Source organism: Hemitrygon akajei, chromosome 8 (assembly GCF_048418815.1).
Source record: "Hemitrygon akajei chromosome 8, sHemAka1.3, whole genome shotgun sequence".
NCBI classification, from domain to species: domain Eukaryota; kingdom Metazoa; phylum Chordata; class Chondrichthyes; order Myliobatiformes; family Dasyatidae; genus Hemitrygon; species Hemitrygon akajei.
The window spans coordinates 3,395,525-3,423,084 of record NC_133131.1 but is presented as its reverse complement, the minus strand read 5'-3'; the positions used below and the strand labels follow the sequence as shown (position 1 = coordinate 3,423,084).

The 27,560-nt window shown below is 41.6% G+C and overlaps 1 protein-coding gene across 1 annotated transcript in view; it reads right to left on the bottom strand.

The window, feature by feature from the left end:
* Positions 1-27,560, bottom strand: part of LOC140731558 (integrin alpha-E-like) — a 319,805-nt gene that overhangs the window by 123,196 nt on the left and 169,049 nt on the right. The window contains exon 21 of the mRNA XM_073053069.1: positions 12,905-13,046. Within this exon, the coding sequence (XP_072909170.1) occupies positions 12,905-13,046 (142 nt within the window). The remainder of the gene's footprint in view (positions 1-12,904; positions 13,047-27,560) is intronic.

Below are 27,560 nucleotides of genomic sequence, written 5' to 3'. Positions count from 1 at the left end.
ATAGTTGGAAGGTCTGGATCACGTCTTAAATTTGAGTGTTTTGTAACTGTATTTACCAGGGGAAGAATGTAGAGAACAGTGAGATCAGAGTGGAGTGTGCTGTTACGCTAGAGAATTTTGCGATAAAGAAGAGATTGTGTTGGGTCTCTTGAAGAAGATTGAGGTGGATAAACCCCAGAGCCTGATGTGAGATATTCCAGATTAAAGAGAAAAACAAGAGCTAAGATTGCTAGGCCTTTGACCAAGATCTTTGTGTCTTCTCTCGGCACAGGCAAGGTTTTAGAGGACTGGTGAGCAGCTAATGTTTCATCCTTTAACGAGGAAAATAGGGGTAATCCTGGAAACTATAGACTGGTGAATCTCACTTCAGTGGTTAAGTAATTACTGGAAAGGATAGTTAGGAATATGATTCATGAGTATTATTTTTTGTAATCTCAAAACATTTAAACTAATTCAAAGGAAGGCACAAGAGTGTTAAATGTGAGTCCAACTTGGTGTTTACTTCAAGCGAGGCACACAAATATCAAGTGATAGCATGATGAAGTATGTAATTCATGTATTTTTACATGTAACCATTATGAATTATATAAACAAATAATGCTTAATCAAATAATATATTTACAAGATTACTTAAATATTACTGAAATATGAAAATGATAACACACCTTCCTGCTTAGCTATAAACTCTAACTCAATAGAGAATGCATCTTAAAGATATACACAGTGTACTATATAATACAAGCACTATACAGACATCCATAGCGTAGTAAATTTTAAATTGTCCCACTCAGGCCAAAAGATTTTATTGCTCTAGAGGATTTCTTACTGTTGTGTAATAATGTCTTTCCTGACAAGATGGATCCTCTGATTGGCAGGTGACACTTATGGCTGTGAAACAATCTCAGGTTCTGGGGCCTCCTCTGTGATGGTTGTTGGAATCGATTCTGAGGCTGCAGAAAGTGCTTCTGATAGCTCTGGACACTTTTCTTCTCCTTCCTTTTTCTTCTTCTAGCTTGTGCATCTTGATCTTGAGAAGGTGCATTTAGTTCACTGCAGTATTCTTTTTTTGCCTCTTTTATGAACTGATCTCTCTTCTTGATTTCCACATCAAGAAGAAATATTTGTGGTAAGCACAAGGTTATGATTGTGGGAGATTTTAATTTTCCACACAAACTGGGAAACCCATTCTGTAAAAGGGCAAATAAAAAACACAAAATGCTGGCAGAACTCAGCAGGCCAGACAGCATCTATGGGAGGAGGTAGTGACGACGTATTGGGCCAAAACCCTTCATCAGGAGATTCATCCTGATGAAGGGTTTTGGCCCGAAACGTCATCACTACCTCCTCCCATGGATGCTGTCTGGCCTGCTGAGTTCTGCCAGCATTTTGTGTTTTTTATTTATTTCCAGCATCTGTAGATTCACTCGTGTTGCCTGTAAAAGGGCAAGATGGTTTGGAGTTTGTAAAATGTGTGCAGGATAGTTTTTTGCAGCAATACATAGAGGTACCAACTAGAGAAGGGGCAGTGTTGGATCTCCTGTTAGGGAATGAGATAGGTCAGGTGACGGAGGTACATGTTGGGGAGCACTTTGGGTCCAGTGATCACAATGCCATTAGTTTCAATATAATTATGGAGAAGGATAGGACTGGACCCAGGGTTGAGATTTTTGATTGCAGAAAGGTTAACTTTGAGGAGATGCGAAAGGATTTAGAGGGAGTGGATTGGGACAATTTGTTTTATGGGAAGGATGTAATAGAGAAATGGAGGTTATTTAAAGGTGAAATTTTGAGGGTACAGGATCTTTATGTTCCTGTTAGGTTGAAAGGAAAGGTTAAAAGTTTGAGAGAACCATGGTTTTCAAGGGATATTGGAAACTTGGTTAGGAAAAAGAGAGAGCTCTACAATAAATATAGGCAGCATGGAGTAAATGAAGTGCTCGAGGAATATAAAGAATGTAAAAAGAATCTTAAGAAAGAAATTAGAAAAGCTAAAAGAAAATACGAGGTTGCTTTGGCAAGTAAGGTAAAAATAAATCCAAAGGGTTTCTACAGTTATATTAATAGCAAAAGGATAGTGAGGGATAAAATTGATCCCTTAGAGAATCAGAGTGGACAGCTATGTGTGGAACCAAAAGAGATGGGGGAGATTTTGAACAATTTATTTTCTTCGGTATTCACTAAGGAGAAGGATATTGAATTGTGTAAGGTAAGGGAAACAAGTAGGGAAGTTATGGAAACTATGATGATTAAAGAAGAGGAAGTACTGGTGCTTTTAAAGAATATAAAAGTGGATAAGTCTCTGGATCCTGACAGGATATTCCCTAGGACCTTGATGAAGTTAGTGTAGAAATAGCAGGGTCTCTGACAGAAATATTTCAAATCTCATTAGAAACAGGGATGGTGCTGGAGGATTGGCGTATTGCTCATGTGGTTCCATTGTTTAAAAAGGGTTCTAAGAGTAAACCTAGCAATTATTGGCCTGTAAGTTTGACATCAGTGGTGGGTAAATTAATGGAAAGTATTCTTAGAGATGGTATATATAATTATCTGGATAGACAGGGTCTAATTAGGAACAGTCAACATGGATTTGTGCATGGAAGGTCATGTTTGACAAATCTTATTGAATATTTTGAAGAGGTTACAAGGAAAGTTGATGAGGGTAAAGCAGTGGATGTTGTCTATATGGACTTCAGTAAGGCCTTTGACAAGGTTCCACATGGAAGGTTAGTTAGGAAGGTTCAATCGTTAGGTATTAATATTGAAGGAGTAAAATAGATTCAACAGTGGCTGGATGGGAGATGCCAGAGAGTAGTGGTGGATAACTGTTTGTCAGGTTGGAGGCCGGTGATTAGTGGTGTGCCATGGGGATCTGTACTGGGTCCAGTGTTGTTTGTGATATACATTACGGATCTGGATGATGGGGTGACAAATTGGATTAGTAAGTATGCAGATGATACTAAGATAGGTGACGTTGTGGATAATGAAGTAGGTTTTCAAAGCTTGCTGAGAGATTTAGGCCAGTTAGAAGAGTGGGCTGAAAGATGGCAGATGGAGTTTAATGCTGATGAGTGTGAGGTGCTACATTTTGGTAGGACTAATCAAAATAGGACATACATGGTAAATGGTAGGGCATTGAGGAATGCAGTAGAACAGAGTGATCTAGGAATAATGGTGCATAGTTCCCTGAAGGTGGAATCTCATGTGGATAGGGTGATGTAGAAAGCTTTTGATATGTTGGCCTTTATAAATCAGAGCATTGAGTATAGGAGTTGGGATGTAATGTTAAAATTGTACAAGGCATTGGTGAGGCCAAATTTGGAGTATTGTGTACAGTTCTGGTCACCGAATTATAGGAAAGATGTCAACAAAATAGAGAGAATGCAGAGGAGATTTACTAGAATGTTACCTGGGTCTCAGCACCTAAGTTACAGAGAAAGGTTGAATAAGTTAGGTCTTTATTATTTGGAGCGTAGAAGGTTGAGGGGGTACTTGATAGAGGTATTTAAAATTATGAGAGGGATAGATGGAGTTGTCGTGGATAGGCTTTTTCCATTGAGAGCAGGGAAGATTCAAACAAGAGGAAATGAGTTGAGGGTTAGGGGGCAAAAATTTAAGGGTAACACGAAGGGGAATTTCTTTACTCAGAGAGCAGTAGCTGTGTGAAACAAGCTTCCAGTAGAAGTGATAGAGGCAGGTTCAATATTGTCATTTAAAGTAAAATTTGATAGGTATATGGACAGGAAAGGAATGGAGGGTTATGGGCTGAGTGCGGGTAGGTGGGACTAGGTGAGTGTAAGTGTTCGGCATGGACTAGAAGGGCCAAGATGGCTTGGTTCCGTACTGTAATTGTTATATGGTTATAAATGGTTACAATCCACAACGTCATCTGACAAATCCCCTGTTTTTGTATCTCCATTGATTCCTTTCTTTTTGTCCTTCCATTCATTCAGCTAGGCTTTGGTCTTTGCATCTACTTTTATAAGCAGTTTTTTGTCTCCCAATTAAATTTCATGCAATAGCTTTATTGCATGCAGGATAGATTCTGGTCCCTTATACTCAGAGGCCAAATGCTTGCAACTTTCCTGAAGCTCCTTGAACACTCTTCCAACTTAAAACATAGCTACATTTTGCAAGTAATTGCCTGATTATCTTATCAGTGGCTTTCTTAGATATAGGTATATTACCTGTTGTAGTTGGATCACTGTTTTTGTCACTTTTATGTTTCCTCTGAGCAGTATGGTCTTTTCTTGGTCCAATATGCTTTTCAACCAGCGGCACAAAGGTTGGTATCAGCACCTGTTTGACCTCTGTTGGGCAATGGTTCATGGCATACAGCATGGAGACAGTTGTGACATTATCCAGTACTTTGCTTAATTCAGTTCCAGTTGACTTTATTGTAGAGAATGTGGCATGCAAATGGTGGGTAGATTTCCAATCAAGTTCCAGTTGTCTCAGCCAATCACAACCCCACAATGCTAGTCCTTCTGTTTTTTTTTAACCACATACAAGCTCAATGTGGCTTGTTGGTTGTTGTATTTCATTAGCATGAACTCCATTCCCATAAGGGTTAACTTTTCTCCAGTACAAGTCCTTAGTTGGATATCTGCAGGCTTCAGTTCAGTATCTTTGAAGTGCTGTTCAAACTCTTTTTTTAAATTTTATTTTTTATTTTTTGGTCAGCATAACAAAACTTCCGATTTCCAGATACAATTACATTTACATTTCTTACCCTCACAGATATCAGCTATCAGAACACTTCCATCAAAATATAGACATCACCACAACATCCTATACAAAAGCCTTTATTAGTATAGCAGACAGGTTTACATCTACATACTGCAGAAAAGGTTGCCATGTTTTATGAAAACTATTTGTTTTTGAGTGTACCATAAATGTCAAAAAGTCCAAAGGAATGTATTCCATGATAAGTTTACGCCAACCAAGAAGTCCAGGGGCCATATCGGATATCCAACAAAGTAAAATGTACTTCCTTGCACAAAAAGTCAGGATGTTAAAAAGTTTTTTCTGATGTGCTTTAATAATATGACTGCTGGGTAAGCCTAAGAGAAAAGACACTGGGTCCAGTTCAAGCTCCATCTTCAGAATCATTTTCACTTCACCCAAAATATCACTCCAGCATGCCTGAAGTTTGGGACAAGTCCAAAACAGTGGGTGAAAGTTCCAGTATTTACTTTACATTTAGAATACATTGGGGAAACCCCCGTCTTAAATTTCGAGAGACGATCTGGAGTCAGATGGGCTCTAAGCAGAATTTTGAGTTGCAATGCTTTAGTTCTATTACAAACTGAAATTTTCTTTGCATTATCACAGTTGTCTTCTCATGTTTCAGCTGTAATTTCTACTCCCAGCTTTTCCTCCCTGTCCCTTCCCAGCTGCTCAGCCTCTCCACAAGTACATTCATTCCCTCAGGATGTTGTAAAAAGTACTAATAGAGACTTCACCCTTAGAACAAAACATCCTCTTTTCTATGTTGGAACTATAGAAACCAGTTAACAATGATTTTTTTTTTCTGTATATAATCTCTTATCTGAAAGAAACAAAAAAGATCCTTGTTGGGTATATTAAATTTCTGTACTATTTGACTAAAAGACGTCATCCCTCCCAAACTCATTTTGTGGTATGACTGAAACAACTGAACCAATGTCCAATTCCATTTTAGTTAATTTGCCGTTTACTTCTGGTGTAAGCCATATTGCTTGTTTATTGTTAGTTTTCACATTGGAAATCTCTAGGGTACACAGTCTGCATCATTCTCATTATGATTTGATTTTTCATAATCAGCATGCAGATTAGTGCTCTTTCTGAAACTGAAATTTGACTTTTAAGCTTTTTCTCTTCAATGTACTGTCCAACTATTTTTGTCTGCTTGACATAATGGTAAAATAGAAACAGAGAAAACCTACAGCACAATACAGGCCCTTTGGTCCACGATGCTGTGCCGAACATGTACTTTAGAAATTACCTAGGGTTACCCATAGCCCTCTATTTTTCCAAGCTCCATGTACCTCTCCAGGAGTCTCTTAAAAGACCCTATCATGTCTGCCTCCATCACTATCACCATCAGCCCATTCCATCAACTCACCACTTTCTGTGTAAGAAAACAAAACAAAACAAAACTTACCCCTGACATCTCCTCTGTACCTACTTCCAAGCACCTTAAAACTGTGCCCTCTCATGTTAGCCATTTCAGCCCTGGGAAAAAGCCTCAGACTATCCACACAATCAATGCCTCTTATCATCTTATACACCTCTATCAGGTCACCTCTCATCCTCCGTCGCTCCAAGGAGAAAAGGCCAAGTTCACTCAACCTCTTCACATAAGGCATGTTCTCCAATCCAGGCAACATCCTTGTAAATCTCCCCTGCACTCTTTCTATAGTTTCCACATCCTTCCAGTAGTGAGGTGATCAGAATTGAGCACAGTACTGCAAGTGGGGTCTGACTAGGGTCCTATAGAGCTGTAACATTACCTCTCAGCTCTTGAACTCAATCCCACGGTTGATGAAGGCCAAGACATGGTATGCCTTTTTAACCACATAGTCAACCTGCACAGCTCGGATCCCAAGATCCCTCTGATCCTTCACACTGAAGCCTGCAGATATCCAACTAAGGACTTGTACTGGAGAAAAGTTAACCCTTATGGGAATGGGGTTCATGATAATGAAATACAACAACTAGCAAGCCAAACTGCCAAGAATCTTACCATTAATACTATATTCTGCTATCATATTTGACCTACTAAAATGAACCACCTCACACACTCTGGGTTGAGCTCCATCTGCCACTTCTCAGCCCAGTTTTGCATCCTTTCGACGTCCTGCTGTAAACTCTGACAGCCCTCCACACTATCCACAACACGCCCAACCTTTGTGTCATCAGCAAATTTACTAACCCATCCCTCCACTTCCTCACCAAGGCCTACTCATGGCCCCTTCTGGCTCTCCTAATTTCATTCTTAAGCTCCTTCCTGCTAGCCTTATAATTTTCTAGATCTCTGTCATTAACCAAGTTTTTGAACCTATCATAAGATTTTCTTTTCTTCTTGACTAGGTTTTCAACAACCTTTGTACACCATGGTTCCTGTTTCTTTTCCTATCTCATTGGAACGTACCTATGCAGAATGCCAAGCAAATATCCAATAAACATTTGCCATATTTCTGCCATACATTTCTCTGAGAACATTTGCTCCCAATTTATGCTTCCAAGTTCCTGCCTGGTAGCTTCATTTTCCCCTTACTCCAATTAAACACTTTCCAAATTTGTCTGTTCCTATCTCTCTCCAATGCTATGGTAAAGGAGATAGAATTATGATCACTATCTCCAAAATGCTCTCCCACTGAGAGACCTGACACCTGACCAGGTTCATTTCCCAATACCAGATCAAGTACCACCTCTCTTCTTGTAGATCTATTTACATATTGTGTCATGAAACCTTCCTGAACACACCTGACAAACTCCACCCCACCTAAACCCCTTGCTCTAGGGAGATGCCAGTCAATATTGGGGAAATTAAAATCTCCCACCACGACAACCCTCTTATTATTGCACCATTGCAGAATCTGTCTCCCTATCTGCTCTTTGATGTCCCTGTTACCGTTGGGTGATTTATAAAAAGAAAACACCCAGAAGAGTTATTGACCTCTTCCTGTTTCTAACTTCCACCCACAGAGATACAGTAGACGATCCCTCCATGACTTCCTCCTTTTCTGCAGCCGTGAACCTATCTCTAATAAGCAGTGCCACACCACCACCTATTTTGCCTCCCTCCCTGTCCTTTCTGGAACATCTAAAGCCTGGCATTCGAAGTAACCATTCCTGCCCCTGAGCCATCCAAGTCTTTGTAATGGCCACAACATGATAGCTCCAAGTACTGATCCACACTCTAAGCTCATCCACTTTGTTCATGATATGCTTTTTGTGTGTATCTTTGTTGTATTTCCTGTAAGTTTCAGCATCAAGCCTAAATTGGTCTGGTGTATGTGAGCCCCTGCCATAATGGTAATACAATTTGCTCATCTAGGCCGATTTCTGTTGGAGGCTATAGAGTCATAGAAAAGTATGCTGCAGAAATAGGCTCTCCAGCCCATCCATTCTGTGCCAAAGCATTTAGCCTGCCTACTCCCATCAACCTGCAACTTGACCATAGCGTTTCACACCCCTATCATCAATAAACCTATCCAAACTTCTCTTAAATATTGTAATTGAGCTTACCTGCACCACTGGCAGCACATTCCACACTCTCACCACCCTCTGAGTAAAGAAGTTTCCCCTCATGTTCCCCTTAAGCTTTTCAGCTTTCACCTTTAACCTATGATTTCTAACTGTGGTCCCACCCAGTCTTAGTGGAAAAAGCCTGCTTGCATTTACCCTATCTATATCCCTCATAATTTTGTATACCTCTATCAAATTTTCTTTCAGTCTTCTATATTCCAAGGAATACAGTTCTAACCTATTCAATTTTTCTATATAACTCAGATCCTCCAGACCCAGTAGCAACATTGTACATTTTCTCTGTACTCTTTCAACCTTGTTTACATCTTTCCTGTAGGTAGGTGACCAAAACTGCATATAATACTCCAAATTAGGCCTCAACAATGTCTTATACAACTTCAACATAACATCCTATCTTCTGTACTCAATACTTTGATTGACAGAGGCCAATGTGCCAAAAGCATTCCTGTGTCACCACTTCCAATGAATTATGAACCTGTATTCCCAGATCCCTTTGCTCTTCAGCACCCCTCAGTGCCCTACAGTTCACTGTGAAAGACTCACTCTGGTTGGTACTACTGAAGTACAATACTTCACACCTGTCTACATTAAATTCCATCTATCATTTTTCCAGCTGATCCAGATCCCGCTGCAAGCCATGATAGTATATCTTGGAGTGAAACACAAACTTTCTGATCCAGTTAATTACATTGATATAGATTACAAACAACAATGGACACAGCACCGATCCCTTCCGTACTCCGCTAGTTGCAGACCTCCAGAGAGAGCGGCAACCATCTACCACAACTCTCTGGCTTCTCCCACTAAGCCAATGTCTAATCAAATTTTCTACCTTATCCTGAATGCCCAGCGAATGAACCTTCTTAACCAACCTCCCATGTGGGACCTTGTCAAATGCCTTGCTAAAGTCCATGTAGAGAACATCCACTGCTTTGCCTTCACCCACTTACATGGTAGCTTCCTCAAAACAGTCTATAAGTTTGGTTAGACATAACCTACCATGTATGAAGCCATGCTGACTATTCTTAACCAGTCCATGTCTAACCAAATACTTATATATTCAGTCCCTTAGAATACCTTCCAATAACTTTCCCTACCACTGATATCAAGCTAACCAGCCTGTAATCTCCTGATTTGTTTTAGAACCTTTCTTCAACAGTGGAACAACAATGGTTATCCTCTAATTCCCCAATATCTCACCTGTCACTAAGTATGATTTAAATATCCTTGCTAGGGCCCCACCAATTTCTGCACTTGCTTTCCACAGAGTCCAAGGGAACACCTTGTCAGGCCCTGCAGATTTATACGTCCTAATTTGCCTCAAGATCAAACACCTCATCCTGTGTAATCTGTATAGGGCCCATGAAGTCATTGCTATTTTGTCTCATTTCTCTAGACTCTGTGTCTGTCTCCAGAGTAAATACAAATGCAAAAAAATCATTTAAGATCTCTGCTATCTCTTTTAGTTCCCCACCTGGATTAACATTCTGATCTTCCAGAGGACTAATTTTGTCCCTTGCAATCCTTTTGATCTGAACATATCTACAGAATCCCTTATGATTCTGCTTCACCTGGTCAGGTAAGGCAACCTTATGTCTTTTAGCCTTCCATATTTCTTTCTTGAGTGTTCTCTTGCATTTCTTATACTCCATAAGCACTTCATTTGTCTCTATTTGTCTATACCTTCAACGTTTCTCTTTTTTCCCTTAACTATTGAAAACCAAGGTTTCCTGAACCTGTTCTCTTTACCTTTTTTTTTCTGACAGGCACATACAAGCTTTCTATTCTCAAAATTTCACTTTAGAATGCCTCCCACTTACCAAGTACACCTTTGCCAGAAAACAGCCTGCTCCAATCCACACTTGACAGATACTTTCTGATACCATGAAAATTTCCTTTTCTCCAATTTGGTATCTCAACCCATGGACCAGAATTATCTTTTTCCTTATTTACTTAGAATCTAATGCCATTGTGATCACTAGATGTAAAGTGTTCCCCTATACAAGCTACTGCTACCTGCCCTGTCTCATTCCCTAATAGCAGATCAAGTATTGCTCATTCTCTCATTGGGACTTCTATGTATTGATTAAAGAGATGTGCTTGAACACATTTGACAAATTCTATGAGCAAACACGAGGAAATCTGCAGATGCTGGAAATTCAAACAACACACACAAAATGCTGGTGGAACACAGCAGGCCAGGCAGCATCTATAAGGAGAAGCACTGTCGATGTTTCGGGCCGAGGCCCTTCGTCAGGACTAACTGAAAGGAAGGATACTAAGAGATTTGAAAGTAGTGGGGGTTGGGGGAAATACGAAATGATAGGAGAAGACCGGAGGGGGTGGGATGAAGCTAAGAGATGGAAAGGTGATTGGCGAAAGTGATACAGAGCTGGAGAAGGGAAATGGTCTCCCAGTCTGTGTCGGGTCGCTGAACACCTACGCTCGGTCCGCCAGAGAAAGCAGGATCTCCCAGTGGCCACACATTTTAATTCCACATCCCATTCACATTCTGATATGTCTATCCATGGCCTCCTCTATTGTCAAGATGAATCCAAACTCAGGTTGGAGGAACAACACCTTATATACTGGCTGGGTAGCCTCCAAACTGCTGGCATGAACATTGACTTCTCTAATTTCCGTTAATGCCCCTCCTCCCCTTCTTACCCCATCCCTGACATATTTAGTAGTTGTTTTTTTTTCTCTCTCTCTGCCCATCACTCTGCCTGTTCTCCACCTCCCTCTGGTGCTTCCTCCCCCCTTTCTTTCTCCCGAGGCCTCCCATCCCAAGATCCTTTCCCTTCTCCAGCTCTGTATCACTTTCGCCAATCACCTTTCCAGCTCTTAGCTTCATCCCACCCCCTCCGGTCTTCTCCTATCATTTTGCATTTCCCCCTCCCCCCACTACTTTCAAATCTCTTAGTATCTTTCCTTCTAGTTAGTCCTGATGAAGGGTCTCGGCCCGAAACGTCGACAGTGCTTCTCCTTATAGATGCTGCCTGGCCTGCTGTGTTCCACCAGCATTTTGTGTGTGTTGACAAATTCTATCCCATCTAGTCCTTTTACAGTATGGGATTCCTGGTCAATATGAGGAAAGTTAAATGACCTACTATAACAACCTTATGTTTCTTGCAACATTCTGCTATCTGTCTACAAATTTGTTCCTCCAAATCCCTCAGACTGTTGGGTGTTCTTTAATATGGCTCCATTAATATGGCCATACATTTCTTATTACTCAGCTCCACCCAGAACTTCTCACTAGACATGTTCTCCGGTCTGTCCTGACTGAGAACTGCTGTGACAATTTCTTTGACTAGTAATACCACCTCTCTTCCTCATTTAATCCCTCCTGCTCTGTCACATCTAAAACAACAGAACCCTGGAATATTGAGCTGCCAGTCCTATCCCTCCTGCAACCAAGTCTCACTAATAGCTACAATATCACAATTCCAGGTGTCGATCCATACCTTGAGCTCATCTACCTTTCCTATGATACACAGTTCAGGACATTAGTCATACCATGCCTAATCCTTTGAAACCTTTTGCTTAGACATTGCAATTTTGGTCACGTTCTATTTCATCCCTGACTGCAACTCAATTGTGTGTGTCTCTCTCCTGTTTCCATCGATGCATCAATTTCAACTGCTTTTTAAAATGTAAGTTATGCTTTAGTTAGGAGCTGTTTTTGAATGCTTTCTTGTAAGATTCCACAAACTAAATGATATCTCAATGTATCATTAAGCCCATTACTGAACTGACAATGCTCAGACAATCTCTTCAAGTCAGCCACATATGCTGAAATGGACTCACTTTCTTTTTGATTCTGCTTACGAAATCTAAAGCGTTCTGCAAACAGCAATGGTTTTATTTCTAAGTAGTCCTGCATTACTTTCACAATAGCAGTGATCTGCTGGTTTGGTTGGAGTAGTTAAACTTTGAAGCAAACTGTATGCCTTTAAACCCAATGCACTCAGCAAAATTAGTACTTGTTTCTCATTGGCTATTCCATTTGCTTTAAAATACTGTTTGATTAGCTCAGTATACATATTCCAGTTATCTGTTGTGTAATCAAACACGTACATTTTTCTGACATAGGCATTTCTGCTTTTTTTTGGTGATTATTATCATCTGGTATTCAATCTTCATGAACCTGTGAATTCTTCCATTTCCTGCCTTATTTTTTAACTCGCTAGCCTTTGCATGTGTTGGGCTGTGTTTTTTCATTCATTGCAATTTTTTTAATATATAGTTCCAATGTCTCGCTAAGCTTCAACAGGTCAGTAGCTATCTTGCGTTCTTTTTAAAAATACCTCTTCACCACTGTTGTGTTTTGTAACTGGAAAACATTAAATTAATTCAAAGGAAGACACTGGAGTCCAAAATGTGAGTCTAACTTCATGCAAGGTGCAAATGTATCATGTGATCAAGTGGCCTATGTCGATCTGCCCAACTCCATGGAACAATAATCTGTATGACCCCAGAAAAAATATTCTTAAACAAGCAATACAGATCAGTTAAAATTACACAAGGAGCCTAAGAAACTTCAACTGTTCTGTGATTTTATTTAAAATCAAGCATAACCTTTCTTTGCCTGGGGATAAAATTCCTCCAGTGCTTCAGCTGTAATCCCTTGTTTGGAATTTCATCTTACCTCAGACTTTGAAATCTCCTTGAAGTAAAAGTTTGTTGGATAGCAAAGGTACATAGTGGTGAGATACGAATCTTCTCCATTATTAATCAGTGAGATGTTTAAACTCAATTCTTTTGTCTTGCCAACAATCCACGTAAAATTACTGAAAGAAGAGTTACAGCTTGCATCAGTAAAACCACAAGACAAGAAGATATAGGAGAAGAAGTAGGCCATTTGGCCATCAAGTCTGTTCCCCCATTCAATTATGGCTGATTTTGTAAACCCCATTCTCACACTTTCTCCTTTTAACCTTCAATCTGTTAATTAATCAAGAAGTTATAAATCTCCACCTTAGGGACACCCAATGACTTGAACTTCACTGTGGCAATAATTTTGACATATTCACTGTTCTCTGCCTGAAGAAGTTTATCCTCATCTGTTTTAAAGGGATGTACTTTTATTCTGAAGCTGTTATTCTACTCCGATCAGACTCAACTACTAATGGAAACTATATCTCCATGTCAGTCTATCCAAGCATTTCAGCATTCATTAGGTTTCAGTGAGGTTCACCCTCATCCTTCTGAATTGCATTGCGCATAGGCCATAGAAATTAAACATTCCTCATACTTCAAGCTTTTCATTCCTGGAATCATGCTTCTGTAATTTCCTCTCAACTCTCACCAGGATCGACATATCTTTCCTTTAATAGTTATCATTGTTTGATTTAGAAATCAAACAATGATAACTGTTCGAAATTAATAAACAGTTGACATTTTGGATAGAAATATAGAAAACCTACAGCAGAATACAGGTCCTTCGGCCCACAATGCTGTGCCGAACATGTATTTACTTTAGAACTTACCTAAAGTTACCCATGGCACTCTATTACTCTATTTTTTGCAGGATCAGAAAGAATGGAAGGAAAAGCCAGAATAAATAGGTGAGAGAAGGAGGAGGAGGACTAGCTAGAAGGTAATAGTTGAAGCCAGGTGGGTGGGAAGGGTAACAGGCTAGAGAAGACGGAATCTGATAGGAAAGGAGGGAAGAAGGAGGGGCACCAGGGGAGGAGAAGTAAGACACCAGAGTGGGGAATAGAAGAAAGGAAGAAGGGAGGAAAAACATTACCAGAAGGAGATATTGATGTTCATGCGATTAGGTTGGAGACTACCTAGACAGAATATGAGGTGTTGCTCCTCCACCCTGAGAGTGACTTCAACATGGCAAAATGGTTGGCTACCAGGCCATTTTAATTCCTAACCTCATTTCCATTCTGATATATCAGTCTATGGCCTCCTCCTTTTTTATCAGATTCCTTCTCCATCTTTCCTACCCACCTGGCTCCTAGATCAGGGGTTCACAAATGCTTTTATGCCATGGGCCAATACCATTAAGCAAGGAGTTCATGGACCACAGGCTGGGAACCTCTGTTCTAGATAGTTCTCCATAACCTCTCCCAACTTTTTTCTGGCACTTCCCCCTTCTTTTTTTCTGTCCTGAAGAAGGCACTTGGCCTGAAACGTCAATTGTTCATTCATTTCTACAACTGCTGCCTGACCTGATGAGTTCCTCAAATGTTTTGTGTGTCTAACCCTGGATTTCCGGCATCTGCAAAATCTCTTGTGTTAATAATAACTGCTTGCTTTTGATCACTCGAGTATTGCTTCTTCTGTCATCAATACATACTAGGTTCTCATCCAGGATTTATTCCAACAAATGTAAGGTGTCTTACTTCAGGAGGTCAAATGTCAAAAGAAAATATACAGTCATTAACAGTACTGTTTGGAGCATTGATGTACAGAGGGATATGAATTCACAGCTCCTTGAAAGTGACAACTCAATAAAGGAGACAGGGTGATAGGAAGGTCTATGGCACACTTGCTTTCAACAGTTGGGGATTTGAATACTAAAGTGGGAAGTCATGATGCAGTTATACATGGCCACATTTTGAGTATTGAAAATAGCTCTAGTCATCTTATTACAAGATTCAAGGCTGTTTAATGTCATTTCCAGTATACAAGTGTAAAGGTTACAGCAGGACATTGATAGGATGCAAAACTAATGCAAAACATTGATAGAATGACAGGACCCAGGCTGTAAAAATAGGGGTCAAGCTCTCCTCTACAATCACTCTGAACACTGGTGCCCCACAAGGCTGTGTACTCAGCCCCCTGCTATACTCACTGTACACCCATGATTGTGTAGCCTAGTTTCCATCAAACTCAATATATAAGTTTGCTGATGACACCATAATTGTAGACCGTATCTTGGGTAATGATGAGTCTGAGTACAGAGAGGAAATTAGAACCTAGTGGCATGGTGCGAAGACAATAACCTATCCCTCAATGTCAGCAAGACGAAGGAGTAGCGGACCGCACAACCCCATCTACATTGGTGGTACGCAGGTTGAACAGGTCAAAAACTTTAAGTTCCTCAGGGTGAATATCACAAGTGACCTGACTTGGTCTAACCAAGCAGAGTCCACTGCCAAGAAGGCCCACCAGTGCCTTTACTTCCTGAGAAAGCTGAAGAAATTTGCTAAATTTCTAAAGCTAAAACCCTTACTAATTTTTATAGGTGCACCGTAGAAAGCATTCTTCTAGGGTGCATCGCAACTTGGTGTGGAAGTTTTCCTGTCCAAGACCGGAAGAAGCTGCAGAAGATCGTGAACATAGCCCAGTACATCACACAAACCAATCTTCCATCCTTGGACTCACTTTACATCACAGGCTGTCGGAGCAGTGCTGCCAGGATAATCGAGAACAAGACCCACCCAGCCAACACACTTTTTGTCCCACTTCCCTCCGGGAGAAGGTTCAGGAGCATGAAGATTCGTACAGCCAGATTTGGGAACAGCTTCTTTCCAACTGTGATAAGACTGCTGAACAGATCCTGACCGGGATCTGGGCCGTATCTTCCAAATATCTGGACCTGACTTGCACTACCTTACTTTCCCTTTTCTATTTTCTAATTATGATTTATAATTTTTATTTTTATTATATTTACTTTGATTTGTACTTCAGGGAGTGTGAAGTGCAGAAACAAGTATCACTGTGATAATTGTATGCTCTAGTATCAATTGTTTGGTGACAATAAAGTAAAGTAAAGTAAACTGGGCTGAGAAGTGGCAGATGGAGTTCAACCCAGATAAGTGTGAAGTGGTTCATCTTGGTAAGCCAAATATGATGGCAGAATATAGTATTAATGCTAAGACTCTTGGCAGTGCGGAGGATCAGAGGGATCTTGGGGTCGGAGTCCATAGGACGCTTAAAGCAGTTGCGTAGGTTGACTCTGTGGCTAAGAAGGCATACAGTGTATTGGCCTTCATCAATTGTGGAATTGAATTTAGAAGCTGAGGGGTAATGTTGCAACTATATAGGACCCTGGTCAGACCCCACTTGGGGTACTGTGCTCAGTTCTGGTCGCCTCACTACAGGAAGGATGTGAAAACCATAGAAAGGGTGCAGAGGAGATTTACAGGATGTTGCCTGGATTGGGGAGTGTGCCTTATGAGAATAAGTTGAGTGAACTCGGCCTTTTCTCCTTGAAGCGGCAGAGGATGAGAGGTGACCTGATAGAGGTGTATAAGATGTTGAGAGCCATTGATCATGTGGATAGTCAGAGGCTTTTTCCCCAGGGCTGAAATGGCTGCCACAAGAGGGCACAGGTTTAAGGTGCTTGGGAGTAGGTACAGAGGAGATGTCAGGGGTAAGTTTTTTTTACCAGAGAGTGGTGAGTGCGCAGAATGGACTGCCAACAACGGTGGTGGAAGTAGATACAATAGGGTCTTTTAAGAGACTTTTGGATAGGTACATGGAGCTTAGAAAAATAGAGGGCTATGGGTAAACCTAGTAATTTTTAAGGTAGGGACATGTTCGGAACAAGAATGTGGGCCAAAGGGCCTGTTGTGTGCTGTAGCTTTTCTAAAGGAGAACAAAATATTTGTTATTCCAGTCAATATATAGAGGTACTGACTAGAGAGGATGCAATATTAGATCTCCTAATAGGACACGAGTTAGGACAGGTGATGAAAGTGTGTGTAGGGGAACACTTTGGTTCCAGTGATCATAACACCATTAGTTTCAACTTGATCATGGTTAAAGATAGATCTGGTCCTCAGGTTGAGGTTCTAAACTGGAAAAAGGTCAATTTTGAAGAAATGAGCAAGGATCTAAAAAGTGTGGATTGGGATAGGTTGTTCTCTGGCAAGGATGTCGTTGGTAAGTGGGAGGTTTTCAAAGGAGAAATTTTGAGAGTGCAGAGTTTCTATGTTCCTGTCAGGATTAAAGGCAAAGTGAATAAGAATAAGGAACCTTGGTTCTCTAGGGATATTGGTACTCTGATAAAGAAGAAGAGAGAGATATATGACATGTATAGGAAACAGGGAACAAATAAGGTATTTGAGGAGTATAAAAAGTACAAAAAAAACTTAAGAAAGAAATCAGGAGGGCTAAAAGAAGACATGAGGTAGCTTTGGCAGTCAAGGTGAAGGATAATCTAAAAGAGCTTCTACAGGTTTATTAAGAGCAAAAAGGATAGTGAGGGATAAAATTGGTCCTCTTGAAGATCAGAGTGGTTGGCTATCTATGGAATCAAAAGAAATGGGGGAGATCTTAAATGGGTTTTTTGCGTCTGTATTTACTAAGGAAACTGGCATGGAGTCAATGGAAATAAGGCAAACAAGTAGTGAGGTCATGGAACCTATACAGATTGAAGAGAAGGAGGTGCTTGCTATTTTGAGGCAAATCAGAGTAGATAAATCCCCAGGATCTGACAGGGTATTCCCTCGGACCTTGAAGGAGACTAGCGTTGAAATTGCAGGGGCCCTGGCAGATATATTTAAAATGTCAGTATCTACGGGTGAGTGCCGGAGGATTGGATGATAGCTCATGTTGTTCTGTTGTTTAAAAAAGGCTCTAAAAGTAATCTGGGAAATTATAGGCTGGTAAGTTTGACATCGGTAGTAGGTAATAGTAGGTACCTCTATCTAAATACTAGTAGATCCTATCTCTTAGTACTCCTTCCAATATTTAGATAGACAGGGACTTATTAGGGAGAGTCAACACGGCTTTGTGCATGGTAGGTCATGTTTAACAAATCTATTAGAGTTTTTCGAAGAGGTTACAAGGAAAGTGGATGAAGTGGATAATGTCTACATGGACTTCAGTAAGGCCTTTGACAAGGTTCCGCACGGGAGGTTAGTTAGGAAGATTCCATCGCAAGGTATACATGGTGAGGTAGTAAATTGGATTAGACATTGGCTCAATGGGAGAAGTCAGAGAGTGGTAGTGGAGGATTGCTTCTCTGAGCGGAGGCCTGTGACTAGTGGTGTGCCACAGGGATCAATACTGGGTCCATTTTTATTTGTCATCTATATCAATAATCTGGATGATAATGTGGTAAATTGGATCAGCAAAATTGCTGATGATACAATGATTGGAGGTGTAGTGGAGAGTTGAGGAAGGTTTTCAAAGCTTGCAGAGGGATCTAGACCAGCTGGAAAAATGGGCTAAAAATGTCAGATGGAGTTTAATACAGACAAGTGTGAGGTACTGCACTTTGGAAGGAAAAACCAAGGTAGAACATACAAAGTAAATGGTATGGCACTGAGGAGTGCAGTAGAACAGAGGGATCTAGGATTACAGATGCAAAATTCCCTAAAAGCGGATCACAGGTTGATAGGGTAGTAAAAGAGAGCTTTTGGTACATTGGCCTTTATAAATCAAAGTATTGAGTATAAGATTTGGAATGTTATGGTGAGGTTGTATAAGGCATTGGTGAGGCCAAATTTGGAGTATTGTGTGCAGTTTTGGTCACTGAATTACAGGAAGGATATTAATAAGGTTGAAAGAGTGCAGAGAAGGTTTACAAGGATGTTGCCGGGACTTGAGAAACTGAGTTACAGAGAAAGGTTGAATAGGTTAGGACTTTATTGCCTGGAGCATAGAAGAATGAGGGGAGACTTGATAGAGGTATATAAAATTATGATGGGTATAGTCAGAGTGAATGCAAGCAGGCTTTTTCCACTGAGGCTAGGGGAAAATAAAACCAGAGGACATGGGTTAAGGGTGAAGGCGGAAAAGTTTAAAGGGAACTTTAGGGGGGGCTTCTTCACACAGAGAGTGGTGGGAGTGTGAAATGAGCTGCCAGATGAAGTGGTAAATGCAGGCTCACTTTTAACATTTAAGAAAAACTTGGACAGGTACATAGATGAGAGGTGTATGGAGGGATATGGGCCGGGTGCAGGTCAGTGGGACTAGGCAGAAAAATGGTTTGGCACAGCCAAGAAGGACCAAAAGGCCTGTTTTTGTGTTATAATGGTCTATGGTTCTATGGCAATAATAATAAAAACAAAACAATAAATATAAATAAATAAGATAGTTTATATATATTAATTGTACATCGATAAAGTGATGCTAGGCTCTACATAAGGTGATTGGCAGGAAATAAAGTAGTGGTGAACAAGAAGAATGTGGATGTTTTGGAGAGGGTGCAGAATATGTTGTCCGGACTAGAGAGTACTAGCTGTAAGAAGAATTTGGCCAAACTTGGAATGTTTTCTCAGAAATGTCAGAAGCCAAGGGCAACCTGATTGAGGCACGGATAAAGAAGATAGAGTTTTTTCCAGAGTGGAAGTGTCAGATACTTGTGGTACATGGCTTTAAGGTGAGGGGGGAAGTTTAAAGCAGATTTATGAAGCATTCAATTTCTAAATGGACATTGAACCCATGAACACTACCTTGCTACTTTTTAATTTCTGTTTTTTGGTACTTATTTTAACTTAAGTTTATATTTATTGTAATTCAGTTTTTTTCTCTAAATGTATTTATCATGTCTTTCATTGTAGTGCTGCCGATAACCGGTGAGAGGAGGCGGCATACATGTCCGGGAGCAAAGTTTAGGAGGGGAAAGCTTCGCAGGAACTCGGCTATAACCATAACAATTACAGCACGGAAACAGGCCATCTCGGCCCTTCTAATCCGTGCCGAACGCTTACTCTCACCTAGTCCCACCTACCTGCACTCAGCCCATAACCCTCCATTCCTTTCCTGTCTATATACCTATCCAATTTTTTTTTAAATGACAAAATTGAACCTGCCTCTACCACTTCTACTGGAAGCTCATTCCACAGAGCTACCACTCTCTGAGTAAAGAAGTTCCCCCTCATTTTACCCTTAAACTTTTGGCCCTTAACTCTCAACTCATGTCCTCTTGTTTGAATCTCCCCTACTCTCAATGGAAAAACCCATCCACGTCAACTCTATCTATCCCCTTCATAATTTTAAATACCTCTATCAAGTCCCCCCTCAATCTTCTACGCTCCAAAGAAAAAAGACCTAACTTGTTCAACCTATCTGTGTAACTTAGGTGCTGAAACCCAGGTAACATTCTAGTAAATCTCCTCTGTACTCTCTCTATTTTGTTGATATCTTTCCTATAATTTAGTGACCAGAACTGTACACAATACTCCAAATTTGGCCTCACCAATGCCTTGTAAAATTTTAATATTACAACTCAACTCCTATACTCAATGCTCTAATTTATGAAGGCCACCATTCCAAAAGCTTTCTTCATCACCCTATCCACATGAGATTCCACCTTCAGGGAACTATGCGCCATTATTCCTAGATCACTCTGTTCTACTGTATTCCTTAATGCCCTACTATTTACCGTGCATGTCCTATTTTGATTATTCCTACCAAAATGTAGCACCTCACACTTATCAGCATTAAACTCCATTTGCCATCTTTCAGCCCACTCTTCTAACTGGCCTAAATCTCTCTGCAAGCTTTGAAAACCTACTTCATTATCCACAACGCCACCTACCTTAGTATCATCTGCATACTTACTAATCCAATTTACCACCCCATCATCCAGATCATTAATGTATATGACAAACAACGTTGGACCCAGTACAGATCCCTGAGGCACACCACTAGTCACCGGCCTCCAACCTGACAAACTGTTATCCACCACTACTCTCAGGCATCTCCCATCCAGCTATTGTTGAATCCGTTTTACTACTTCAATATTAATACCTAACGATTGAACCTTCCTAACTAACCTTCCGTGTGGAACCCTGTCAAAGGCCTTTCTGAAGTCCATATAGACAACATCCACTGCTTTACCCTTGTCAACTTTAACGGCACACCAATCTTGGGCTGGGAGGTTTCAGGCATAAAAGGGAGACACTGCAAATTGGAGCAGTCATTAATGGAGTGGTCTGAAGCAGAGTAGTAAGGCTTTGGCTCATTCGGGCTTCAGTGAGGTAAATAGGTAGGTGGACTTCAATTTTTTTTCCCTTGCATTTTTTTTGGAGGAATGGAGAGCATGGCTGTAGGGCTAATACTTTGCTCTGGGTGTCACATGTGGGAATCTTGGGAATCTTCCACTCTCCCAGATGGCCACATCTGTGCCAGGTGCACTGAGATGCAGCTTCTGAGAGACTGTGTTAGGGATCTGGAGCTATGGCTTGATGAGCTACAGCTTATAAGGGAAAGTGAGCAGGAGATATAGAGGAGCTACAAGGAGTTAGTCACCCCAAGGCTGAAGCAGTTAGATAACTGGGTGACTGTCAGGGAAAGGATGGGAAGAGCTCAGATAGTAGAGAGCACCAACCCCCTCAGTATGGCCAACCCCCTCAGTAATCATCTCGTTTTGGATGCTGTTGAAGGGGATGACCTGACAGAGGACAACCACGGCGATCGGGTCTCTGGCACTGACCCTGGTTCCATGGCGCAGAAGGGAGAGAAAATGATGAGGAATGCGGTAAGTCATAGGGGATTCAATAGTGACGGGTACAGACAGGCAGTTCTGTCAGCCTGATAGTGATACTCATATGGTGCGTTGCCACCCAAGTGCCAGGGTACGGGATGTCTCAGATTGGGTGGAGAGTATTCTGAGGGGAGAGGGTGAACAGCCAGAAGTCTTGGTACACGTTGGTACCAGTGACATAGGCAGAAAAAGGGAGGAGGCCTGAAGAGAGAATTCAGGGAGTTGGGTAGGAAGCTGAAAAGCAGGACCTCCAGGGTAGTAATCTAGGATTGCTGCCTGTGCCACGTGCTAACGAGCGCAAAAATAACATGTTCATGCATGGCTTAGAGACTGGAGTAGGGGGACTTGGACCCCAAGATCCCTCTGATCCTCCACACTGCCAAGAGTCTTACCGTTAATGCTATATTCTGCCATCATATTTGACCTACCAAAATGAACCACCTCACATTTATCTGGGTTGAACTCCATCTGGCACTTCCCAGCCCAGTTTTTCATTCTATCAATGTCCTGTTGTAACCCCTGACAGCCCTCCACACTATCCACAGCACCCCCAACATTTGTGTCATCAGCAAATTTACTAACCCATTCCTCCACTTCCCCATCCAAGTCATTTATAAAAATCATGAAGAGTAGGGGCCCAGAACAGATCCCTTCTTTGCCTTCTGTGGGCAAGCCAGTTCTGGATCCCTTGCCTCCTTACTTTCTCAATAAGCCTTGCATGGGGTACCGTGTGGGGTGCCTTGCTAAAATCTGATTCTGCTCCTTTTCACAGAGAGTGATAGATGGCTGGAACACATTGCCAGTAGAAGTGGTAGAAGTAGATACAACAGTGTTTAGGAGGTATTTAAACAAGCACATGAACAGGCAAGGAATGGAGGGATACAACCCATGTGCAGGCAGATGGAATTAGCCTGGGTAACACGTACAACACGCTGGAGGAACTCAGCAGGTTGGGCAGCATCCGTGGAAACGAGCAGTCAACGTTTCAGGCCGAGACCCTTTATCAGGACTGAGGAAGGAGGTAGGGGCCCTATAAAGAAGGTGGGGGGAGGGTGGGAAGGAGAAGGCTGGTAGGTGCCAGATGAAAAACCAATCAGAGGAGAGATCAAGGGGTGGGGGAGGGGAAGCAGGGAGGGGATAGGCAGGAAAGGTGAAGAAGGAATGTAAGGGGGAAGCACTATGGGTAGTACAAGAAGACAGAATCATGGGAGAGGTGATAGGCAGCTGGAAGAGGAGGCAGAGTGAAAGTGGGATGGGGGAAGGGAGAGGGAGGGAATTACCGGAAGTTAGAGAATTCGATGTCCATACCAAGGGGCTGGAGACTACCCAGACGGTATATGAGGTGTTGCTCCTCCAACCTGAGTTTGGCCTCATCATGGCAGTTGAGGAGGCCATGTATGGACATATCCGAATGAGAACGTGAAGCAGAGTTGAAGTGGGTGGCAACTGGGAAATCCTGTCTGTTATGGCAGATGGAGCAGAGGAGCTCCAATCTGCGTCGGGTCTCGCCAATGTAGAGGAGGCCACACCGGGAGCACTGGATGCAATAGATGACCCCAACAGACTCACAAGTGAAGTGTTGCCTCACCTGGAAGGACTGTTGGGGCTCTGAATGGTGATAAGAGAGGAGGTGTAGGGACAGTTGTAGCATTTACACTTGCAGGGGTAAGTACCATGTGGGAGATCTGTGAGGAGGGGCGTGTGGACCAGGCAGTCGCAGAGGGAACGGTCTCTTCAAAAGGTGGAGAGGGATAGAGAGGGAAAGATGTGCTTAGTGGTGGGGTCCTGTTGAAGGTGGCGGAAGTTGCGGAGGATAATATGCTGGATCCGGAGGCTGGTGGGGTGGTTGGTGAGGACAAGGGGAACACGGTCCCTGTTGTGGTGATGGGAGGATGAGGTGAGGGCCAAAGTGCGGGAAATGGAGGAGATGCAGGTGAGGGCGTTATTGATGGCGGGTGAAGGCGTCATTGATGATGGCAGAAGGGAAACTATGGTTCTTAAAGAAAGAGGACATTTGAGATGTCCTTGAATGGAAAGCCTCATCCTGGGAGCAGATGCGGTGGAGACGGAGGAACAGGGAATAGCATTTTTACATTTGGCAGGGTGGGAAGAGGTATAGTCGAGAAATTAGTCTGGATTGACATCATGGTCAGCACAGGCACCTTCGGCTAATTGGTCTGTTTTTGTGCCGTAGTGTTCTATTATTTTTCATCAAAAGAAGTATAAATGTGAATGTCTGTGTAGGGTGCAGATCAAAGTTGTAAAAGTAATTATTATTTAAACAGCAGGAATTAGAGAAAATGAAACAAATTAAAATTGAAGAATCTTGGAACATTGATGGTGAGTGGGGTGCATAGTGGGGTCACTGTCGAGCCACTGACTTGAAACACCAGAGAACCAGATGCAATCTGACCACTTGCATAGAGTTTGTATGTACTTCCTATGGCCTGTTGATTTCCTTCAGGTGCTCAGTTTTCTTTCACTTCCTATAGATGTGCAGATTGCTAAATTAATTGGCCACTGTAAATTATCCCCATTATATGCTGTAGGTGTGTGAATCTGGGGGGTAGTTCTATTTATTTATTTTATTTAGAGATACAGTGTAGAGCTGTCTCAATGGGCTGCATTGCTCAGCAACCCACCTATCTAGCCCCAGGCCTAATCACTGGACAATTTACATTAACCAATTAACCTACTAACTGGTACATCTTTAGACTGTGGGAGGGAACTGGAGCTCCCAAAGGAAATCCACACGGTCATGGGGAGAATGTATGAACTCCTTACAAATAGTGATGAAATTGAACTCTAACTCCAACAACCCCGAGCTGTAATAGCATCATGCTAACCACTATGCCACTGTGGCACACCATTGATGAGAATATGAGGAGAATTATGAAGGATTGGTATAAATGGGGTATTTGATGGACATGATGGATTTGGTGAGCCAAGGGCCTGTTTCCATCCTGTATTTTGCTATGGTTCCATTAGAGAAACAGGCAGTTGATAACATAAAATTGCTGAATTCATTATGGAATACCAAGTGCTGCAATGTGTCCATTCAGAAACTTAGGTGTAGATTGCTCAGCTCACACTGGGCATCTCTACAAGTCAATAACAAAGAAGTGTTGATGGGACAGAGCTACAGATTGAAAGTAGTAGACAACTAGATAGAGTAGATGTGAAGAGGATGTTTGCTTTTGTGGACAAGTCTAGGACCAGAGGGCACAGCTTCAGAATAGAGGGACGTCCATTTAGAACAAAGACGAGGATGAATTTCTTTAGTCAAAGGGTAGTGAGTCTGTGGAATTCGTTGCCACAGGTGGCTGTGAAGGCCAACTCATTAGGTGTATTTAAGGTGGAGGTCATTCTTGATAAATCAGGGTGTGCAAGATTATAGACAGAAGGCAGGAGAATGGAGTTGAGAGGGAAATGGATCAGCCATGATGAAATGGTGGCGCAGACTCAATGGGCCAAATGGCCTAATTCTGCTCCTATGTCTTATGGTCTATAGGACTCAAAGCTCAGAATCAATTTTACAGTTGTTTTCCAAAGCAGTCACCCAATATTCATTTCAAGATTCAAGATTAGGCTCTCACCTGAAACGTTGACTGTTTATCAATATCCATAGATGCTGCCTGATCTGCTGAGTTCCTCCAGCATTTTGTGCACATTGCTTGGATTTCCAGCACCTGCAGATTTTCTCTTGTTTATTTTTGAATTGGTTTCTCCAATGTATAGGAGACCTCATCATCAAAACTAGATTTAAAATTATCTTTACCTTGATAAATTTGGTCAGAGTGCATCTATCAATTTAATATGCTTCTAGTGGTTATATAAAGTATAATTCTGGAAAGCTCTGGAAGCTTCTTTGTTCTGATTAAGTGAATATGTGTTTTCTCATTGGTTAACTTGGTATTGCAGTATTAAATAAGTAATTTCTAATTGGTTAATTTTTATCTATAGATATAAGACCATAAGAGAGAGGAACAGAATTAGGCCATTTGGCCGTTGAGTCTGCTTGGCGGTTTTATCATGGCTGTTCCATTTCCCTCTCAATCCCATTCCCCTGCCTTCTCCCTTTCAAGCCCTGACTAACCCAGAACCTATCAACCTCCATCTTAAATGTACCCAATGACCTGGATTCCATAGTTGCCTTTGGCAATGAATTCACAGATTCACCTCCCTGTGGCTAAAGAAAGTCCTCCTCATCTCTTTTCTAAATGGACATCCCTCTATCATAAGACTGTGCTCTCTGGTTCTAGACTCACACACTGTAGGAAATATCCTCTCCACATCGACTATATGAATGGAATTTTTCCCTACTTCTGGGTATGAAATAGCAAAACACGAAGCAGCACCATCTTTAGTCTTGGCTTTCCCTGTCACTTCTTAAGAAGGGAGGAAGGCAAAAGAAAGGAAGTTATAGTCCGGTTAGCCTAACCTCAGTGGTTGGGAAAGTGTTGGAGTCTATATTAAGGATGACATTTCAGGGTACTTGGAGACTAATGATAAAATAAGTCAAAGTCTGCATGGTTTCGGTAAAGGGAAATATCTTGTCTGACTAATCTGTTAGAGTTGTTTGAGGAAGTAACAAGCAGGGTAGACAAAGGAGAGGCAGTGATGTTATTTACTTGGATTTCCAGAAGGAGTTTGATAAGATGCCACACATGAGGCTGTTTAACAAGATATTGCACCATCTCGGATCACAAGACCCTGCAGCGGATAGTGAGGTCAGATGAGAAGATCATCAGGGTCTCTCTTCCCACCTTTACAGACATTTACACTAGACGCTGCATGCACAAAGCAAACAGCATTATGGAGGACCCCACGCACCCCTCATATGAACTCTTCTCCTTCCTGCCATCTGGGAAAAGGCACCAAAGCATTCGGGCTCTCAGGACCAGACTTTGTAACAGTTTCTTTCCTCCAATACATCAGACTCCTCAATACCCAGTGTCTGGACTGACACCAACTTACTGCCCTCTATTGTGCCTATTGTCTTGTTTATTATTTATTGTAATGCCTACACCATTTTGTGCACTTTATGCAGTCCTGGGTAGGTCTGTAGTCCAGTGTAGGTTTTTTTTTCTGTGTTGTTTTCACGTAGTTCAGTGTAGTTTTTGTACTGTTTCATGTAGCACCATGATCCTGAAAAATGTTGCCTCATTTTTACTGTGTACTGTACCAGCAGTTATGGTCAAAATGACAATAAAAAGTGACTTGACTTGACTTGATTGAAACTGGGCCCTGAAGGTATTTAAGAGGGCCTAGTTTCTCCATAGTCAGCCTTTTACTGTTAATATAAGATCATAAGACTGTAAGATATAGGAGCAGAATTAGGCGATTTGGCCCATCAAGTCTGCTCCGCCATTTCATAATGGCTGATCCAATTTTACTCTCAGCCAAAATCTTCTGCCTTCTCCCCGTATTCCTTCATGCCCTGACCAATCAAGAATCTATCAACCTCTGGCTTGAATATATATACAGACTTGGCCTCCATACCTGCCTGTGGCCAAGAATTCCACAGATCCACTGTCTGGCTAAAGAATACCTTTTCATTTCCATTCTGAAAGGATGCCCCTCTATTCTGAGATGGTGCCCTCTGGTCTTAGACTCTCCACTAAGGGAAACATCCTCTCCACATCCACACTATCAAGGCCTTTCACCATTCAATAGGTTTCAATGAGGTCATCCCTCATTTTCCTTGATTCCAGTGAATACAGGCCCAGAGCCATGAAACGCTATCCATATGACAAACCATTCAGTCCTGGAATCATTTTTGTGAACCTCCTTTGAACCCTCTCCAGTTTCAGCACATTATTTCTTAAGATAAGAGGCCCAAAACTGTTCATAATATTCCACCAGTGCTTTTTAAAGACTCAACATTATATCCTTGCTTTTATAT